Source organism: Scleropages formosus, chromosome 9 (genome assembly GCF_900964775.1).
Source record: "Scleropages formosus chromosome 9, fSclFor1.1, whole genome shotgun sequence".
NCBI classification, from domain to species: Eukaryota; Metazoa; Chordata; class Actinopteri; order Osteoglossiformes; family Osteoglossidae; genus Scleropages; species Scleropages formosus.
Window position 1 is genome coordinate 13,391,585 of NC_041814.1, and position 16,117 is coordinate 13,407,701.

General features: G+C 40.1%; 1 protein-coding gene across 2 annotated transcripts; it reads left to right on the plus strand.

Annotated features, from left to right (window-relative positions):
- The first annotated feature begins 3,693 nt into the window (after positions 1–3,693).
- On the plus strand, positions 3,694–14,825 carry LOC114911326 (vesicle-associated membrane protein 4-like). 2 transcript variants are annotated; one of them, XM_029255128.1, is made up of 10 exons: positions 3,694–3,968; positions 4,481–4,565; positions 7,649–7,790; positions 9,330–9,431; positions 10,729–10,775; positions 10,869–10,919; positions 12,332–12,432; positions 13,702–13,781; positions 13,992–14,043; positions 14,257–14,825. In XM_029255128.1, exons 3-10 carry the CDS (start codon positions 7,788–7,790, stop codon positions 14,280–14,282), a joined length of 462 nt encoding a protein of 153 aa, XP_029110961.1. In that variant the 5' UTR covers positions 3,694–3,968; positions 4,481–4,565; positions 7,649–7,787; the 3' UTR covers positions 14,283–14,825. The 2 variants fall into 2 exon arrangements, with proteins under 2 accessions (XP_029110961.1, XP_029110962.1); XM_029255129.1 differs by lacking the exon at positions 7,649–7,790 and having other exon boundaries at positions 3,697–3,968.
- The last annotated feature ends 1,292 nt before the right edge of the window (positions 14,826–16,117 follow it).

Here is a 16,117-nt window from a genome sequence, read left to right on the forward strand (position 1 = left end):
CGAACACCGGCACCAGGAAAAAGATGCTCTCGGTCCGAGGACCCCATTTCCGTTTCCGCCAAAGCCTGTGCCTCGAGGCAGTCTTCCCAGCCTTGTCGGTACCCGCAGGATCTCTCCTCTGTCTCTCTCTGGCAGACGCAAACACCCCCTTATATTCCTCGCACGTCACCAAAAGCTAGCCAATTACAATAAACACATTTCCCGCTCAAACACAGGTCGTTACAATGTGCATATACGTATATATATATATATATATATATATATAGAAACTGAAGCGTCAGACAAATAACCATGAGATTTACATTTGCAGTTACTCATTTGGTAGACACATTTCTCCAAAATGACATACACAAACAATTATTTCATTTACAATAATGTTTTTTTAACCATTACTTAACTCACACTTTTATCCAAGGTGACTTACACTGCTAGACACGCTAAATGCCCTAGGCTACAGCCTCTCTACAAGACAAAAAGCAATAATTTACAGTATTTATGCCTTTATTCTTATAATAATTGTATTTTTTTGTGAGATGTACATTGCTTTGGAGAAAAGTGTCTGCTAAATGAATAAATGTAAAAGTAATAAAATCAGAACTAAGTGTAGCTCATAATACTGGATGGCATGGTGGCACAGCGAGTAGCGCTACTGTCTTGTAGCACCTGGCTGGTGTGAGAGAAGATGGGTTTGATTCCTGCTCAGTCTGTGTGGGTTTCCTCCCACAGTTCAAAGACATGCTGTTCAGGTTCCCCCTTAGTGTGTGAGTGTGTTTCACTGATGGATGGATGAGTAACCCCTTGTAAGTAGTGTATCTAGTAGTGTAGTCACCTTGGTGATTAAGGTGTGTGGGCTGATAACACTACAGAGTTTGTTGGAAGTTGCTTTGGAAAAAAATGTCTGCTAAGTGGTAAATAATATTTATTAGAAATGTTGAGAATATACATTTTAAAGTACAACTAATTTGGATGTTGAGAAAGAGGATTTGTACAGCACAAAGAGCTTTGTAAAGGTGTCCTGTTTTGTTAGACACAGAAGGTTGGTCTTTATTTATGCAAGGCAGCAATAAAATTAAGTGAATCCAGTTATGCGAGTAACTCTCTACAACACAGGTAATGAGTAGCAGAGAAATTTCCTTCTTTGGAAAGCATGGCATGGAGGAGGAGACAGGTTTGACATTGCACATCTATGGTGTGAATGCTCAGAGTCTCAAAGCATCACATTTCCATGTGTTGTTCTTCAAACAAAGTTGACTTCCAGTGTTTATTGATGTTTGCACAGTGTAAAATGATCGGCTATGATCATTTGCCAGTTTAACCTCAGGAAGATCATTGAAAATTGTCCCACTATTTTTGTTATAGAAATGGAATGGTTAGAAAGGAATTTTGTGGTTGTCATTTAATCTAAACTGAATGTAATAAATGACTCAGGCAGCATTTGTTTGAAAAGGTTTGAAATGCCTCACTGGCAAATTTGAACATGGTTGATCTTCAGAATAGGAAACAACGGTGTAGCACGCCACATGTATCTGGTTCAGGGAAGTACCCAGGCATGAGGCAGAACAGCATTGATTCACAGAGTCCTTCTATTCAAAATATAAAACAAACAGTGCATCAACCATAAACCAGGAACATCAGGCCACATCTTTTTCCACGCAAGCGTGACCTCCACAGTGTGAATGCTCCACTCACCCATCTGTCTATTTAAGTAGTATTATATATAACCAATAATAATGTGAGGGTGTTTATTAATTTTTGATTGCGTATATGTATCTGTTCACCTGTTTTACTAAAATGTCAACAGGGCAGACTTGTGAAAAGGAAAACACCCAAGAATGGTAGGTTAAGTGTATGGTAACACCCTGGGAACAGGCCAAGGGACCACCCCTCTTGAGCGGTGGTGTTACCGGCTAAGTTCCTTTTAATAATTTTTGGTTTTTAGCCTTGGGGTATGTCTTTTAGTGTCTTAAAGGTCCTGTCATGCAGTCTTCATATTAATTGGTTTTATTGATTTCATTGTTTTATTTTAGATTTTATTTTGGCATGACAGTTTTTTAGGTACTTATTTATTGAATAAAGCTTTGAATTACCAGAAATGATGAATGGAGAAATTTTTACCTGTCGAGTTTGACTGTGTGGAACCAGGCACTTTTGGTGGTCTGGTAATCCATTCTGATCTGTGGAAAGAAAAAAAAATGACTGCATATAATCCTCATCAGCCACATGGGGTCAGTAATCCCAGAGCTCCCATGTGCTGCAAATAGTCAACAAGCTTCCACTGGAAAACTGCGAAATATTGATAAACCTCCAAATTGGCTGCTTCTGCAGAAACACAAGACTGTTTGAACCTTCATTCTATGCTCGTGAAATTAATATACCTGTGAAGTCCTGGGAAAAGTGTGTCATGCTACTGTCAGATGGTGTGCAGCTTATCCTTGACTTTTCTGAATTACAACTGCAAGTTTTTATGCTTTCAACATGAGGGATTTCATACTGACCCATGGAGTTTTAGCACGCACGCACGCACGCACGCACACACACACACACACACTTTCTGAACCACTTGTCCCATATGGGGTCACGGGGAACCAGAGCCTACCCGGAGTTTTAGCAATTGGGGAAAAATAAAATGCATGTAACACCTGGTAACACAGACAGTATGACGCACGATGAATAAGAACTTGGCCCTGTGTGTGTGTGTGTGTGTGTGTGTGTGTGTGTGTGTGTGTGTGTGTGTGAAAGTGAGAGAGTCAGCATTTAATGAATATCATCTTGTTTCATTAAAAGGAGGCCTCCAGTCTAAAGGCAGTAACTCTTACCTTGATACTACCAGCTGTCCATATATTACTACTTTTATTCTATCTCACTCCACCCCTCTGGTTGTAGGAGTAGTAGGAAGATTCTGGAACAAGAAACTGAAGGAGCTGTAACCAATCATTCTAGTCAGAGTCCAGAATTTAGCACCTCTATCCTAAAAATAAATAGGTTTTGAGCATTGAACTACAGCCAGTCATGATTAAAAACCCACATCATATGCAATTTTACAAAGAATTACTTTTAGCTTTCTCTGATTTTCCAGACCAGCCTATTACTTTAGTTAGAAGCATAGTGTTGGGAGTGATGCATTTTTACATTTTCCATCCGGAAATTAATCTGTGGCAAATGACAATACCATAAAGGGACACAGGTAATTATGAGAAAATTATTGCACTAAAAATTATGTAAATATACCCAATCCAATTTAAAACTACCCTAATCACCTTGAAAATGTTGCTTTAAATATTAAAAATGAGCAACGTCAAATCTGAATTATCACCTGTGGGCTCAATACATCCCACTACTAGTTATTTGCAGTAGGCCCGCTGTGTGAAACCAAGCATTCAACCGGATCAGTGAACATGATTAATAATGGAATTTAAAATAAAAGAAGAACTGAAACATTTTGTCGTGCACAATATAAATGCTATAGAGGACAGCTTTTGTTAAAAAAAAAAAAAAAAAAAGGGCAGTCATGGGTGAATTTAAGATATGGAGGGTATGGACCTCCACATGGAGCGATATGTTCGTAATTGCGTCGATTTTTTGCGACAGCAGCTGTTTCGTTACCAAGGTGATGGAAGAGTTAACTGCGGAAAGAGAGCGGAGTTCCGACGCGACGGGTGAGTTAAGTACGGAAATAGCGTAACATTACAGCGCGACAACACGTTTACTACGGAATCAGCGTTACAGACGAACGGAAGAGTAGTAAAGTACGAAAACTGCGCAGAGTTCTAAGGCGGTGGTAGAGTTCAACACGGATACAACGTAGCGTCCGTCGCGGCTGGAGTCGTGTAAAAACCCCCGGGACGAACTGGCCACATCTGGAAAGAAGGTTAAAGGAACTGTGTGGAACGGGGACTCGAACGCTGTTTTTCTGGTTAAAAAAAAAAATTGAACGAAACGACGCTTTCGGCCCGGGACGCATCGCGAAGGTAAGATGATGATCATGATGGCCATTATCATAGCGGCCTTACACTCGTATGACATTGATTTGCTTGTGGTCGCTCCTCCGCCTCCGATTCTGCTTTTTAAGAATGGGCTAAATCGTGGTGGACGGGCTCGTGCCGTGGGGACGTAGCGGGTCGTCCGGAGTGCGTGTCCGGTGGGAGCGCTGTGTCAAAGTCCGCGAAGCCACGTTCTAACCCGCTCACGCAGTTCAGTTTATTTTTTTATTTTTTATTTTTCCGGGCCAAGTGAGTGGTTATTGGCACCCGTTTTCTCGTCCTTGTCGCGGATAGAAGTGAGCTCCGCAGCGATATACGAAACAGTTTCCTGTGTGCTCGGCTCGTCCTCTCTCATCATGATCCTCATCTCGTCAGAACGGAACACAGTTTTTTTTTTTTTTTTTATTATAAAATTGTATAACAACGCGGTCTGTCCCCCTGTGAACGAGGCTGTGTGTGTGGAGTTTTCGTGCCACTCAGTGTTTTTGTTTGTGTTTCAGGCTCGAGGTGTTTTACATCGAAGCCCTGACTGAGACAACGACGACGGGCTGCCACGACCCGGCGTCGGTTTGGTCTCCACCTGAGGTGGGTTTTTTTCTCCAGCACGTTCTTCTCCTCTGTGTGTGTGTGTGTGCGCGCGCGCGCGCGCGCCAGGACAACATGATGATGTTTCGCGCGCGCGCACTTTCCAAAGACACTCAGGGCTGACCCAGAATTATTGGTACCCATAATTTATTTAGAAAGATACTGTTATGAGAGGAAGGAACTAGCGAGGTGTTCAGCATAAGGTTGTGTGTTCGTGACCCGAGTTTGGCGAACGCTAGAGTGTTCAGGCTCTCTGAGGGTTTTGAAGACCACTCCCTGGTCCACTCAGTCAGGGTGACCTTGCTCCCCATCGCTTGCTGTTGATCGGCACCTGATAATCTAAATTGCTGCATTGATGGATGTGCTTTTTACTTGGTCTTATGCTGAAGAGATCTGGAGATGTGTGGTTCTAAAAAATATATATATTAGAAACATCTTTCTTTATTATAGAAGAGTCTGCTTTAGGCCACAGTGAGCTACTTTCTTGAACTGCTGGTAACACTTTAGCGAAAGATCAAGGTGACAAAAATAAAGCAAACCCCTGTGTCCTGTGTGTGACAACATAAGGTCACATCTGTGACACAGTTTTGGTTGGCATTAAGGGAAAGAAATAGGCTCCATACATGTGCTGATCGTGAAATGTGCGCTTACTGTTGTAGGCTTGAAGAGTTTTCAGTGGACAGGTCTAGTGAAGCAGAAACAGACTGCACATTTGGTATCTTTTATTCCAGAACCACAGTCTTCATTCTCACAAGGTTCTCCTGGTCTCAGCATCTGTCTCTCCACCGCTATTGCATGAGTAACTAACACCCGTAACATATCCCGGTGTTCCAGTAAAATGGCTTAACAGTTGTACACCTTCCCTGAACCTCCCATCAAATTGTCAGTGATCGGGCCTGTGATCTGTACATCGCAGTTTGGTTACCATCATAATTGTGAAAGTCCATCTAGCACAACTGGACAACTTGAGACTTCATCTAAAGATAAAATATAAATTTAAGCACGGCCCTGAAATTAAGATTACGTTCTGGTCCCTAATTAGGAAGGCTGTCTAAATCTGAAATGCTGTGCATCTGACATCTGTCCGGTTCTCTAGTACAAATAAATTTGTTTTAAAAGTACAGTTGTGAGGAAAAACTTTGCAAACCATTTGAAATTGTCTTGATTTCTGCATAAAAGACTCCCAAAATATGACCTGATAGTCATCTAAATTATAATAATAGACAGCCTTGTTTAAGAAACATTTTACATTGGTGTGTTTTATTTACCCTATGGTTTAAACAATCAAGGTCATTTATAGGAAAAGTATATGTCAACATGTTGCAAAGATGGTAACTGGAGTCAACTATTGCAATCAGGGGGATTGATCTGCCCTCCCATACAGTGTTGGTTAATCATCCTTCATAACAGAATTCTGTTCAAGTGCAATATGACCTGATCAAATGAGATTTCATAGGACTTCAGAAGGATGGTTGGTGACACTCCTAAGACTGCAAAGAGTAACAAAAGGATTTTTCATGACTTGGGCCTCAGATGGTTTCCAAATGGACAAAATTCAGCAATGTTGCTACCCCCCCTAGAAGAGGGCACCCTACAGAAATCAGTGCAAGGGCATGCCATGCTATCCTCAAACAAATAACAAAAACACTAGTGGCAGTTGATATTCTGTGGAAATCTCTTGCACTTTGATAACGTCTGTGTTCATGCATCTAGCATAAGAAAAACATTAGAGAAAAGTGGTGTTCATGGTTAGTTACCTCAAAGGAAACCCCTGCTTTCCAAAAAAAAAAAAATCCTGCCTGTCTCAAGTTTGCTGAAGACAGATGTTCCACAGCACTACTGGAACAGTGATCCAGTTTCACCATCAGTCACCAGACAGATGAGACAAAAGTTTATTTTTTTTTGTGATAAATGTACAGTGTTTTGTTTGGAGAAAACAAAACACTGCATACGAACACGGAAACCTCATCTGAGCTATGACTGTATGGTGGAGGGAGTATAATGGTGTGTGGGTGCTTTGCTGTCTCAGGGCCTGGGTGGCTTGTACTCAGTGTGGGACAGAGAATTCCAGATTGTATTAGGAAATTCTACAGAAAAATTTTGGGGCACCCATCTGTGATCTAAAGCTCAAAAGAAGCAGGTTCATGCAGTAAATCAAAATACAGGAGTAACTCAACAACAGAGTAACTCCAACAGAAGAAATTCTTTATTTTAGAATGGTCAAGTGAGTGTGTGTTGTGATATTGTAAGTTGCTTTTTAAGAAAGGTGTCAGAGAAATGAATAAATGTGACTATGTATATGGGCCACTGGTAGCATAGTGGTTAGAGTTCCTGCCTTTGGACCTAGCTGTTGTAGATTCAAATCCACTTCTAGCTGTAGTGCCTTTAAGCAAAGTACTTACCCTCAATTTCTCCAGAAAAATTATGTAGCTGTATAAAGGGGTGAATAATTGTAAGTTTGCTCTGGAGGAATGCTTCAGCTAAATTAATAAATGTAAATGTGTAATCTGAAGCAGGCTGACAAAAAGTATATAAACTAAAAGTTTTGTATGGAGGAATGGACCAAAATACATCTAAACTTCTCCGTATGTGTGATCAGCAGCTGCAGAAAATGATTGGCTGAAGTTATATCCAATAAGAGATTCTAATGTTTTAGTAAATATAAGGCTTCATATATGGTTTTTTTTTTTTTTTTTTTTTTAAATCAATGACCTTGATTGTTTAAATCATTTGTTCAGTAGGTAGTAGAAATGTAAAACTTCTTCTTCTTTTTTTTTTTTTTTTTTATTTAAATTTTACCATTAAAAAAAAAATTAATGGTACAACTTAGATGAAAATCAGATCCCATTTCAGGAGTAATTCAGATATCCAGATGGTTCCAGACTTTCTCACAACTGTAAATGCATTTGTAATGCAATGCTTAATCTGGTTGCCTGGTGAGAAGTCCGGATGTTTTTAAAATACATTCATTCCTACCTGTATTAACATCTGCTCTATATGTTGAATGATTGTACCACAGGTGGACTGGATTTTCTCCCTCTCTCTGTCTCTCTCTCTCTCTCTCTGCTCTGTCGTTGCCTCAGATAAACCTCTGTATCGAGTCGCTCTCACTCTCCTGTTTACTGGAAAATTCAGAGCCACTCCTGGCCAGGAAACAGGGCGTTTTCCAGCCAAGCTGCCAGGAGGAGAAGCAGAAAGCCACAGTTCAGAACAGTGGATACAATGGTATTAGTCACTCAGAGGTAGTCTTGGGGGTGTTAGCAGGCCTTGGGTGTAGGGGGCTTTTAATGGTGAGTGCATGTGGACACAGAGGAGTAGAGGACTGTGTGGTACATGAGGTAGGAGTAGTCAGGAACAGAACACAAATGCAGCATTTCTCACATATAATCTCTGCTTGTTGTTCTCTTGGTTCCAACCGTGAAACCGTACAAGTCAATATGTTACTACTCCCTGGATAAATGTGCGACCTGCCACGTAGCAGGTTTTCCAGGTGATGTTACATCAAGGTATGCTTTTGACTAAGCAGGAAACTGTCAAAGCAGATCAGTGCAATAAATTGAGATCTGCGGCTAAATGGAAATGTTGGCAGGCAGTACTTTGACATCCTTCACCTTATTAGCTCTTAGTATGTTGCCTTTTAGGTATAAGTAAAAAAAAAAAAAAAAAATAGTTCTACAAGCCTTTTGTCACTTCAGAATATGGCCTGAAAAAGACTGTGAGTTTTAGTGCCAATGAAATGCATGTAAACAATATGCTCACGTTGATTTGTTTCTTAGATTTAATGTTTCATTGCATTCTTCAATGCCATTCTTGATTTTGTCACAGTACCTTAGTAGATGGCTTCTTGACAAAGTCCAGAGCATTTATTGACATTGTGCGTCTTTCTCAGTGAGTGAAAACGACTCAGATTCTTAATCAATACTAATTTCTGCTAATACTACAAGCGCTTGAAAATTTCACAGTTAATTCAGCAAAAATGGTACTTTTCTAATTAAAACAACTTTTCCCAGCCATTTTCTGTCAGGACAGTCATCATTTTTTTGTCTGCACGCAATACGAAGGAGTGTATATTAATAGCTTATTTTATGTTTTATAACTGTGAACCGTTTTTGATTCTTGAAATACTAAGTAAATATCTTAATAATCTGTAAAATCTTGCCTTGATGCCGGTAGAGAAGTAAAGCAATAACCAGAATAAGTAGCTACTTTAAGGCCCACAAACAGTACTGTTGTACCACTGAGTTTGATTTGTCTTAATCTTCTGTATAAAATCAAGCTGTGTCTCCAGCTTTTCAATGTTTTTATTTTTATCTCTAGTATCATTCAGGTGCTGAATAAATGTTTATTTAAAACTTAAATCCTGCAGTATCCGTAAAAGAGGATTGGGTAACCTTTTTATACAGTACTTGCAACTCATACAGAATGATGCTAAATTCTTACATAAATATGAAGGTGACATGGCTTGAATCCATTCAGACTCTGAAAAGACATAATTTGGTGTTTTATCTTAGAGGTCTCATTACCACATTTTTCATTTCTGTCCTTCCAATATGAAGCTCAAACATGGAGTTCTTCATTCTTTGGTTCACCGAAAAAAAATTGTTTTTGTGGTAATAAGTTGTAGGTGTTCACTCATTAATGGTCAGACAGTTATAGAATTATCATAATTCATCAGTGCTGGAATTTGAAACTTTAGGTTTGTGTGATATGTCTGTAAATTCTCACCTCTGTATTTGAGCTATGTACTTACCTTACCACCTTTAGAGGGAGCCAGAGAGAGAGGAGCAACCCACAGAAACCATGCCTCCCAAATTCAAACGGCATCTCAATGACGACGAGGTGACGGGATCTGTGCGCAGCGAGAGGGTGAGATGGTACCTCCGGATGGTGGGGTGGGGGCTAATGGCGAGTCGGAGCAGGGATTTGTTTGGGTGGCATCCATGGGTGTCCAAAATGACAATGCCACTTAGACAGACGAGAACCTTGAAGCCTAAGCTCAGAAAGAAGGAGAATGTGTTTATATAAAAGTACTTAAAAGATTTGTTTTTCTTTAGTTACTTCAGGTTCTTGGGTTGGAGACCAGCCACCTCCTTCCATGACCACACAAGTAAACCGTGTTGTTGTGCTGTGATCAAAGGGAAGAGCACACAGGTGCTTACATAACCAGTGCATTACCTTCTCCCTGACAACAGCAACCAGCTCTCCCCACAGCTTTTCATTCTTACATTCCCAGGGCAAAAGGCCACAGAATGACATGTTTGCCCTAAGGAAATAAAAGGACAGCAGGGTGATCCAGTGTATGATGAATGCTGTAAACAGAAGTGCTGATTAGAAGAGCTTAATGATTGCTTTGATTGTGATAGGACTGTGCTGGAACAGAGCTAGTAGTTGTTTGTCAGCTCCTTTCAGAAAAAAGGCTGTTGGCTGTGTTGTCTCATAGAGATGAGTTACTTTGATTGCAAATGTTTTGAGACTCCTTTTATGGATGATTGAAGAAAAAATATCAGGGCAACTGGAAAGATTTATGTTTAAAACTACCTCTGGTTTGTTACTCTGTCATATATTTTCAGGAATACTATAGTAAACGGTAAACAACAGTACTGTTTTCAATGCCCAAATTGTGGGAATTGGTATCCAAATTGTCCAGAAGTTTCCCAGTGACTCAGTATGTCTGTCTCTTTTAAACTGAGGATTTCTCGGTCTCAGTGACTTGAGGGAAAATGGTCATGCATTAACAACATACATGACACACAGTACAGTATGCAGTCTCTTCTGTTTCGATAAAGCATAAACTATTCACAGTGGAAGAGATTAAATTAATATTACTTATTCCACTCTAAGTACGTTTTAATTGGGTGATGTTCAGCACTTTAAAATGTAATAGGCAATGTCTAAAAACACACACAGGTTGGAGGGATTAAAAGGGAAACAATGTAGAAGCACTTTTCTTTTAAATCACTTTGTCAGAAATAATGCTCAGTAATTATTTAGTAATAAAGGGACTGATCGCTAAACTTGTGTTCCTATTATGTTACTGTATTATGTTACATTATGATGCTATTGTACATTATTCGTGGACATATAGTAAAACATCTTGCTGGCATCAGTGTTACTAATAAAATAATGGCCTTCACTGTCTTACCTGTACACACCTGTTCTGCAGAGGAACTTGCTTGAGGAGGACTCAGATGAAGAGGAGGACTTTTTTCTGTGAGTTTGCATTTGTACGTGTTTTGAAAATGAATCATAGCTGTCAGAAAAATCTGTGTTTGCTTTTTAACAAGCAAATACAATCTCTTTCAGGAGAGGACCAACTGCACCCAAATTTGGACCTAAAAATGACAAAATCAGACAGTAAGTTTAAATGTCTATGCCTGCATTGCACAGAAACTGCATGTTTCTGCTGTCATTGGTGACATATGACTAAGCTTTTTTTACCGGAAATAATATAAGTCTGACGAGAATCCCTGGGTGACAGAGCCAAGGACTCATCTTTGGGAAACAGTCATGCTTATTGGCAGGAACAGAGCTAGTCTGTCAGTATTAGAGTGGCATTTACCCTGTCTGCTGTCTGATGCTGAACAAGCAACTACTATTGTTCCACACATTGATTTCTTGCTGAACATCAACCTGTGTTCCTCCATCAATTACAATCCAATTCACCATCCTTTTATTTCATGGTAATATTTTTACAAGAAGGCTGTTATGTATGTGCAGTGCTACATTTTTTTTTTTGGAATGTAAAAAATCCAGGTCAGTGCAAGAAAGATCTGGGCATGATTTCCTGTCCCCTTGCTGGAAGGGGACTAAACTGAAATCCAGGAAAAATCTGATAAAAATTCTCATCTGACTTTTAAATCTCAGCCTTAACAGAAAATGATTCAGCAAGGAAATAGCTTAAAATCCACAAAATTCTCCTCAAGTGATCCTCACTTTGTTGCCTTTTCCAGTTCACTGTACAATGTGCTCACAGGGAGAGACTTGTTTTTCAAAGACAATGGAAAAAGATTCAAAAGATATCCGGAATAGAAGTATGCATGAGATGAACAGCAGTGAAAGGGAACATTGTGAACTTACAACTTTTCTGGCTCTAGATGACTGCTTGCTTTATAAGTTCTGACTTGCTTTTCTTCTGCAGTTTTTCTAATATGGTACTTTTTCTCCTGCATGAAAATACCAGTCTCGTCATTCAGTTTGTTTTTCTTTATGATGTTGAATCCACAAAAATAAGCGAAATTTGAATGTTTAGCACTGTAAAACGAAGGAAGTGCAGATAGTCTCAAAATACAACTTTTGCCTTGTTTATATTATGGTTTTCCCAGGTTTGTTAAACAGAGTTTTATTTTGAGATAATGTGATAAGTTAAGGTACAACATATGTTTGAGTTTGGGGACAGGCCTGCTGGGATGTGCCTCCCCAGGACTGGCTAGGCAGCGAAGCAGTCACAGTTTGGGACTGCTCCCATTGGCAGTGTAAAGCACAACAAATCTGACAGCTCCCTGCTAAGGTGACTGGCAGCTTTTGGGTCCTCTTCTGTCTTCCCTAAAACTCTGAAGAAATGTAGAGTGGAAAAGCAGATGCTTGTTTACATCAACATTCATGGATCCTGCTACAGGTCTTATAGTCACAAATCACCTTTTATGCTGCTGTATCAATAGGTTTTTTTAAATGTTGTTAGGAAAGTATTTATTTGTGCTTTGCTTCACTGTTGATTGTGAAGGTCTTCTAACACCCATATCTCAATTTTCCTACACTGACCCTGTTAGAGTGCAGAATCAGGTGGATGAAGTGATTGATGTCATGCAGGAGAACATCTCCAAAGTCATCGAGCGGGGGGAGCGCTTGGATGAACTGCAGGACAAATCAGGTAAGAAATGCATACCGGAATATTTTGAAAGAGGATGGGCTGCAGGATGATCTCAGGCTATATGTGATTGGATGAGGACATCATTTCCTGGTGATGCCACTGGATGAATTTATGTGCTTCTACAACTAAGTGGTACCTTGGCTCTCCTCAGACATGAACGATGATTATTCAGATTCCGCAAGTCTGAAAGTATGATCAAGCTCTGCAAGTGGAACTTAGTCTTAGACCAGTTCTGATGGCCATGTATATGCTGGTGTAGGGCAGTGAGGGGAAAATGGATATTGGGTTGAAAGCCCCTGCCTTTCTCCCTGTCCTATGATAAGTGGGCGTTGTAGGTGCTGTGTTATTGCGACATATAAATTGCTGAAGCCCCTAAAACGTTCAAATTGTCTCATATTTGGAATATTAACATGCCTGCACAAATGTCATAGATTGCAAAATCTTATATTCTACTCAGCCAAATGCTTTTGACAAATCGGATAGAATTTTGTGATACCGATCTCTGGCAGTTGCCTAAGGGTTGGTCTTTTTGAATAAATATTGTGAAACAGCTTGTCAAAAAGAGCATGTTCACTCTGAACGGCAACACCTGTGAGACGCTGTTGCACATTTTCCTTCGATATGTGCTGTAAGCTAATGGTGTGCGACTTACGGTTCGACCATGGGACAGCAGGTGATGCAGGCACAGATGACCCATTGTGTTGAAGGGTTGTCCCGGATTGCACAAGTTGTTTTTAAGAGACCTGTGAATGTTGCATTGGGTCAGATGAGCTGTAACACAGAGCCAAAAGCATTACAGCTGTGGCATGGCTTGAGCAGCTTCTGCTTCTACCACTGATTGATCCATACCTTCTGTCCTTCCTGTCTCTCTCTGCAGGATTTGCAGGTAGAATTTGACCTGCAGTTGGAGCTGTCATCGAATAATTTTGAATATTTACAATTTAGATTTATATTTGGATTTAAAGTATTTATTACATGACTCCTGTCAGGCAAATATGATTTGAGCAGATACATTCAAGTAACAAATTAAGACATGTAGTCCATATCCAGGAGCGCGATGGCCGCAAGATGAGATTTCTGCTCATGCAAGACAGACACCCCTGTCCTCAGTCCAAACACCAGTACAGTCTCTAGGAAACAAAGATACTCCAAGTGATGTCACCCTTGTTTTGTAATAAGCACAGCAAATAGTAAAGTCTTTCCACATGCTTCTTGACAGCTGTTATCATCTGTGTTTGGTCATGTTTGTTTGTGTTCTCCTACATTTAGAGAGCCTGTCAGACAATGCTTCGGCTTTTAGCAGTCGAGCCAAACATCTGCACAGGAGGATGTGGTGGAGGGACATGAAGGTGAGGATGTTGCAGCATCATTTCTCCAGCATCTCCTAATATTCCAGTGCACCTTTGAACAGTCTTTTTTTCCTCCACTTGAAATAGCTCAAAATTCTAGTATATTGTTTTGTCTTGGGATTTGTCTTTTGTGACCGGGATGGAGTCTGCTGAAATGCATGTGCAAGGAATGAGTTTAAATACAGTAACTTCCTGTTTTTATTCCCACAGATGAAAGCCATAATTGCATTGGTAGTGGTCATTCTCTTGCTCATCATTATCAGTGAGTGCCACATGGACAGCACATGTGTAACAAGCACACTGTCTCATTAACTACACATATTATCAACATACTCAGCAGTCATTCTCTTTTCAGGTCATTTTCCCTTGAATATACTGTATATATGCACAGTGAAGTGTGTAGATGTGAACACCTGATTTTCAGTACCATGGTCACTTTGGCATAATCTCCTTTTCTCCTGTCTTTTTGCTCTAGTTCCCATCATCCTTCAGTACCACTAGTGCTTGCCTGAGGGGTTGGGACATGTGAGAGACTGACACCACCATTTCCCCTTCTGTCTTAACTTCCTGTTTCCTGCATCCACTCCCCAACACCAGAAGGGGAGCTCTGACTCTCTGTGGATGAGTGCCGGACTGTACCGTGCCAATCTGTCTGATTCTGGGGGCAGGGTGACACCAAGCCAGTCCGGGACAAGTTGGGTTTGTGTGATTTACTACAGTGTTTCTGCCACCACTAAGGGGGAAAGGACAAAAGGAAAGATCAGCGTGCAGAAGTGAACCTTGTACGCTGCACACACAGGCCCCCAGTGGGTGTAGCTGCTCTACAATGAGAAGTACTGCGGCAAATCAAATCCCACACAGATTTTGTTACATTGGCAGGCTATGTTCCTCCTGCCTTCGTCAATGCCATCCATCATCTGTACAGACTCCAAAGCAACAACATACAGTCCTGGAATCATGAAAGCCTGCTGCCTACCAAAAAATACACTTAGTTAGGCCTCCCACTCATTTCTCTGTAGGATTCTGTAGAGTGTATAGTGTATAAAACAGAGCAGACGTGTTAGTACAATAGACTCCCTTCCCTTGCAGTTGGTGTTTGCAGTTACTAATATTGACAAGCATGTTGAAGGTTAATAGTAATGGCTTGTATAACAAGGACATTAGGTGTAAGGGTTTTTCAGATGCGTATTCCTTCAGAATATGTTTAAATTGATAATTATCTCACAGGGTTAGAATGACTTTTCTGCTTGTTTAATCTTTTTTTAGTTAAAACATCAAAGTTATGTTAATGTAATGTAGTTTTAAACCTTTGCTGCTGCTATTACTTTGTCACAGGGCGACAGTGTATTTTGATTCTTTTATGTCAGTTAAATTCTGTGTTTAAATTATCACTGTTAATTTTGATATGGTGTTAAAGAGAACAAAGATTGCTGAAAGTGGTGCGTTCAGATGTTAACTTAATTTTGTGGTATGAAGACAAGGATTGTGTATTGACCATCCATCACTGACTGCTTGAAATTTTTTATAACTGCAGGGGTGAGATCAGTGGTATGGTAACATGTATTGTGAGGTAAACGGGCATATCTGTATATTAGGATTAGTGTATTTTTTCTTTACTTTTTCTATTTAAATATATTCATTGCTGAAATTTAAGAAGAGCATTGCATTCACAGACTGTGAACTGTTTTTTGTTTCTTTGGAATAAAGTGATTTTAATGGGATGCTCATGTGTTTGGAAGTGTGCTACTATACTGGGAAATGTACTGAAGCTGGAATGATAAGTTGGTAATTGGTAGCCATGCCAGTTGCGTGTGCAGTCCTGTAGCTCACAATCATTCTTTTCACCAGACTAAGTAGAGATGACATGGTTCTTAAGATCTCAACCATATGATTTATTATTTTGGCACTTCTTCCTGTCCTACGCCAGGGCTTCTTCTCATGAACATGCAAGTCAAGTAGACCTGTGTCATGGTAATGAAATGAAAAAGCATTTTACCCTCTTTACAGAGTGCCGTAACAGTTGCTGCATCCGATGGGGCTGTATGTGTGATTGGGAAATGACATGCGGATTCCATCCATAAGGACTGCCTCCTAAGTTCTAACAAGGCATTGCACATTTTAAGCCTTCTGGACTGTCATGCGAATAATGCGCTGCAGGGAAACTGGTAGTGCGTGGTTGCTGTACACTTTGACCTTAATTGCCCTTTCAATAAGTTACTTTGGGTAACACTGAATTTTTTTTATTGCAGTGGTCAGTGCAAATAGTTATATATTAAAAGAGGTAAATTGTGCTATGTATGTGGCAAGCAGTGCTTGCACTTAAAGTAGGTGTGTGG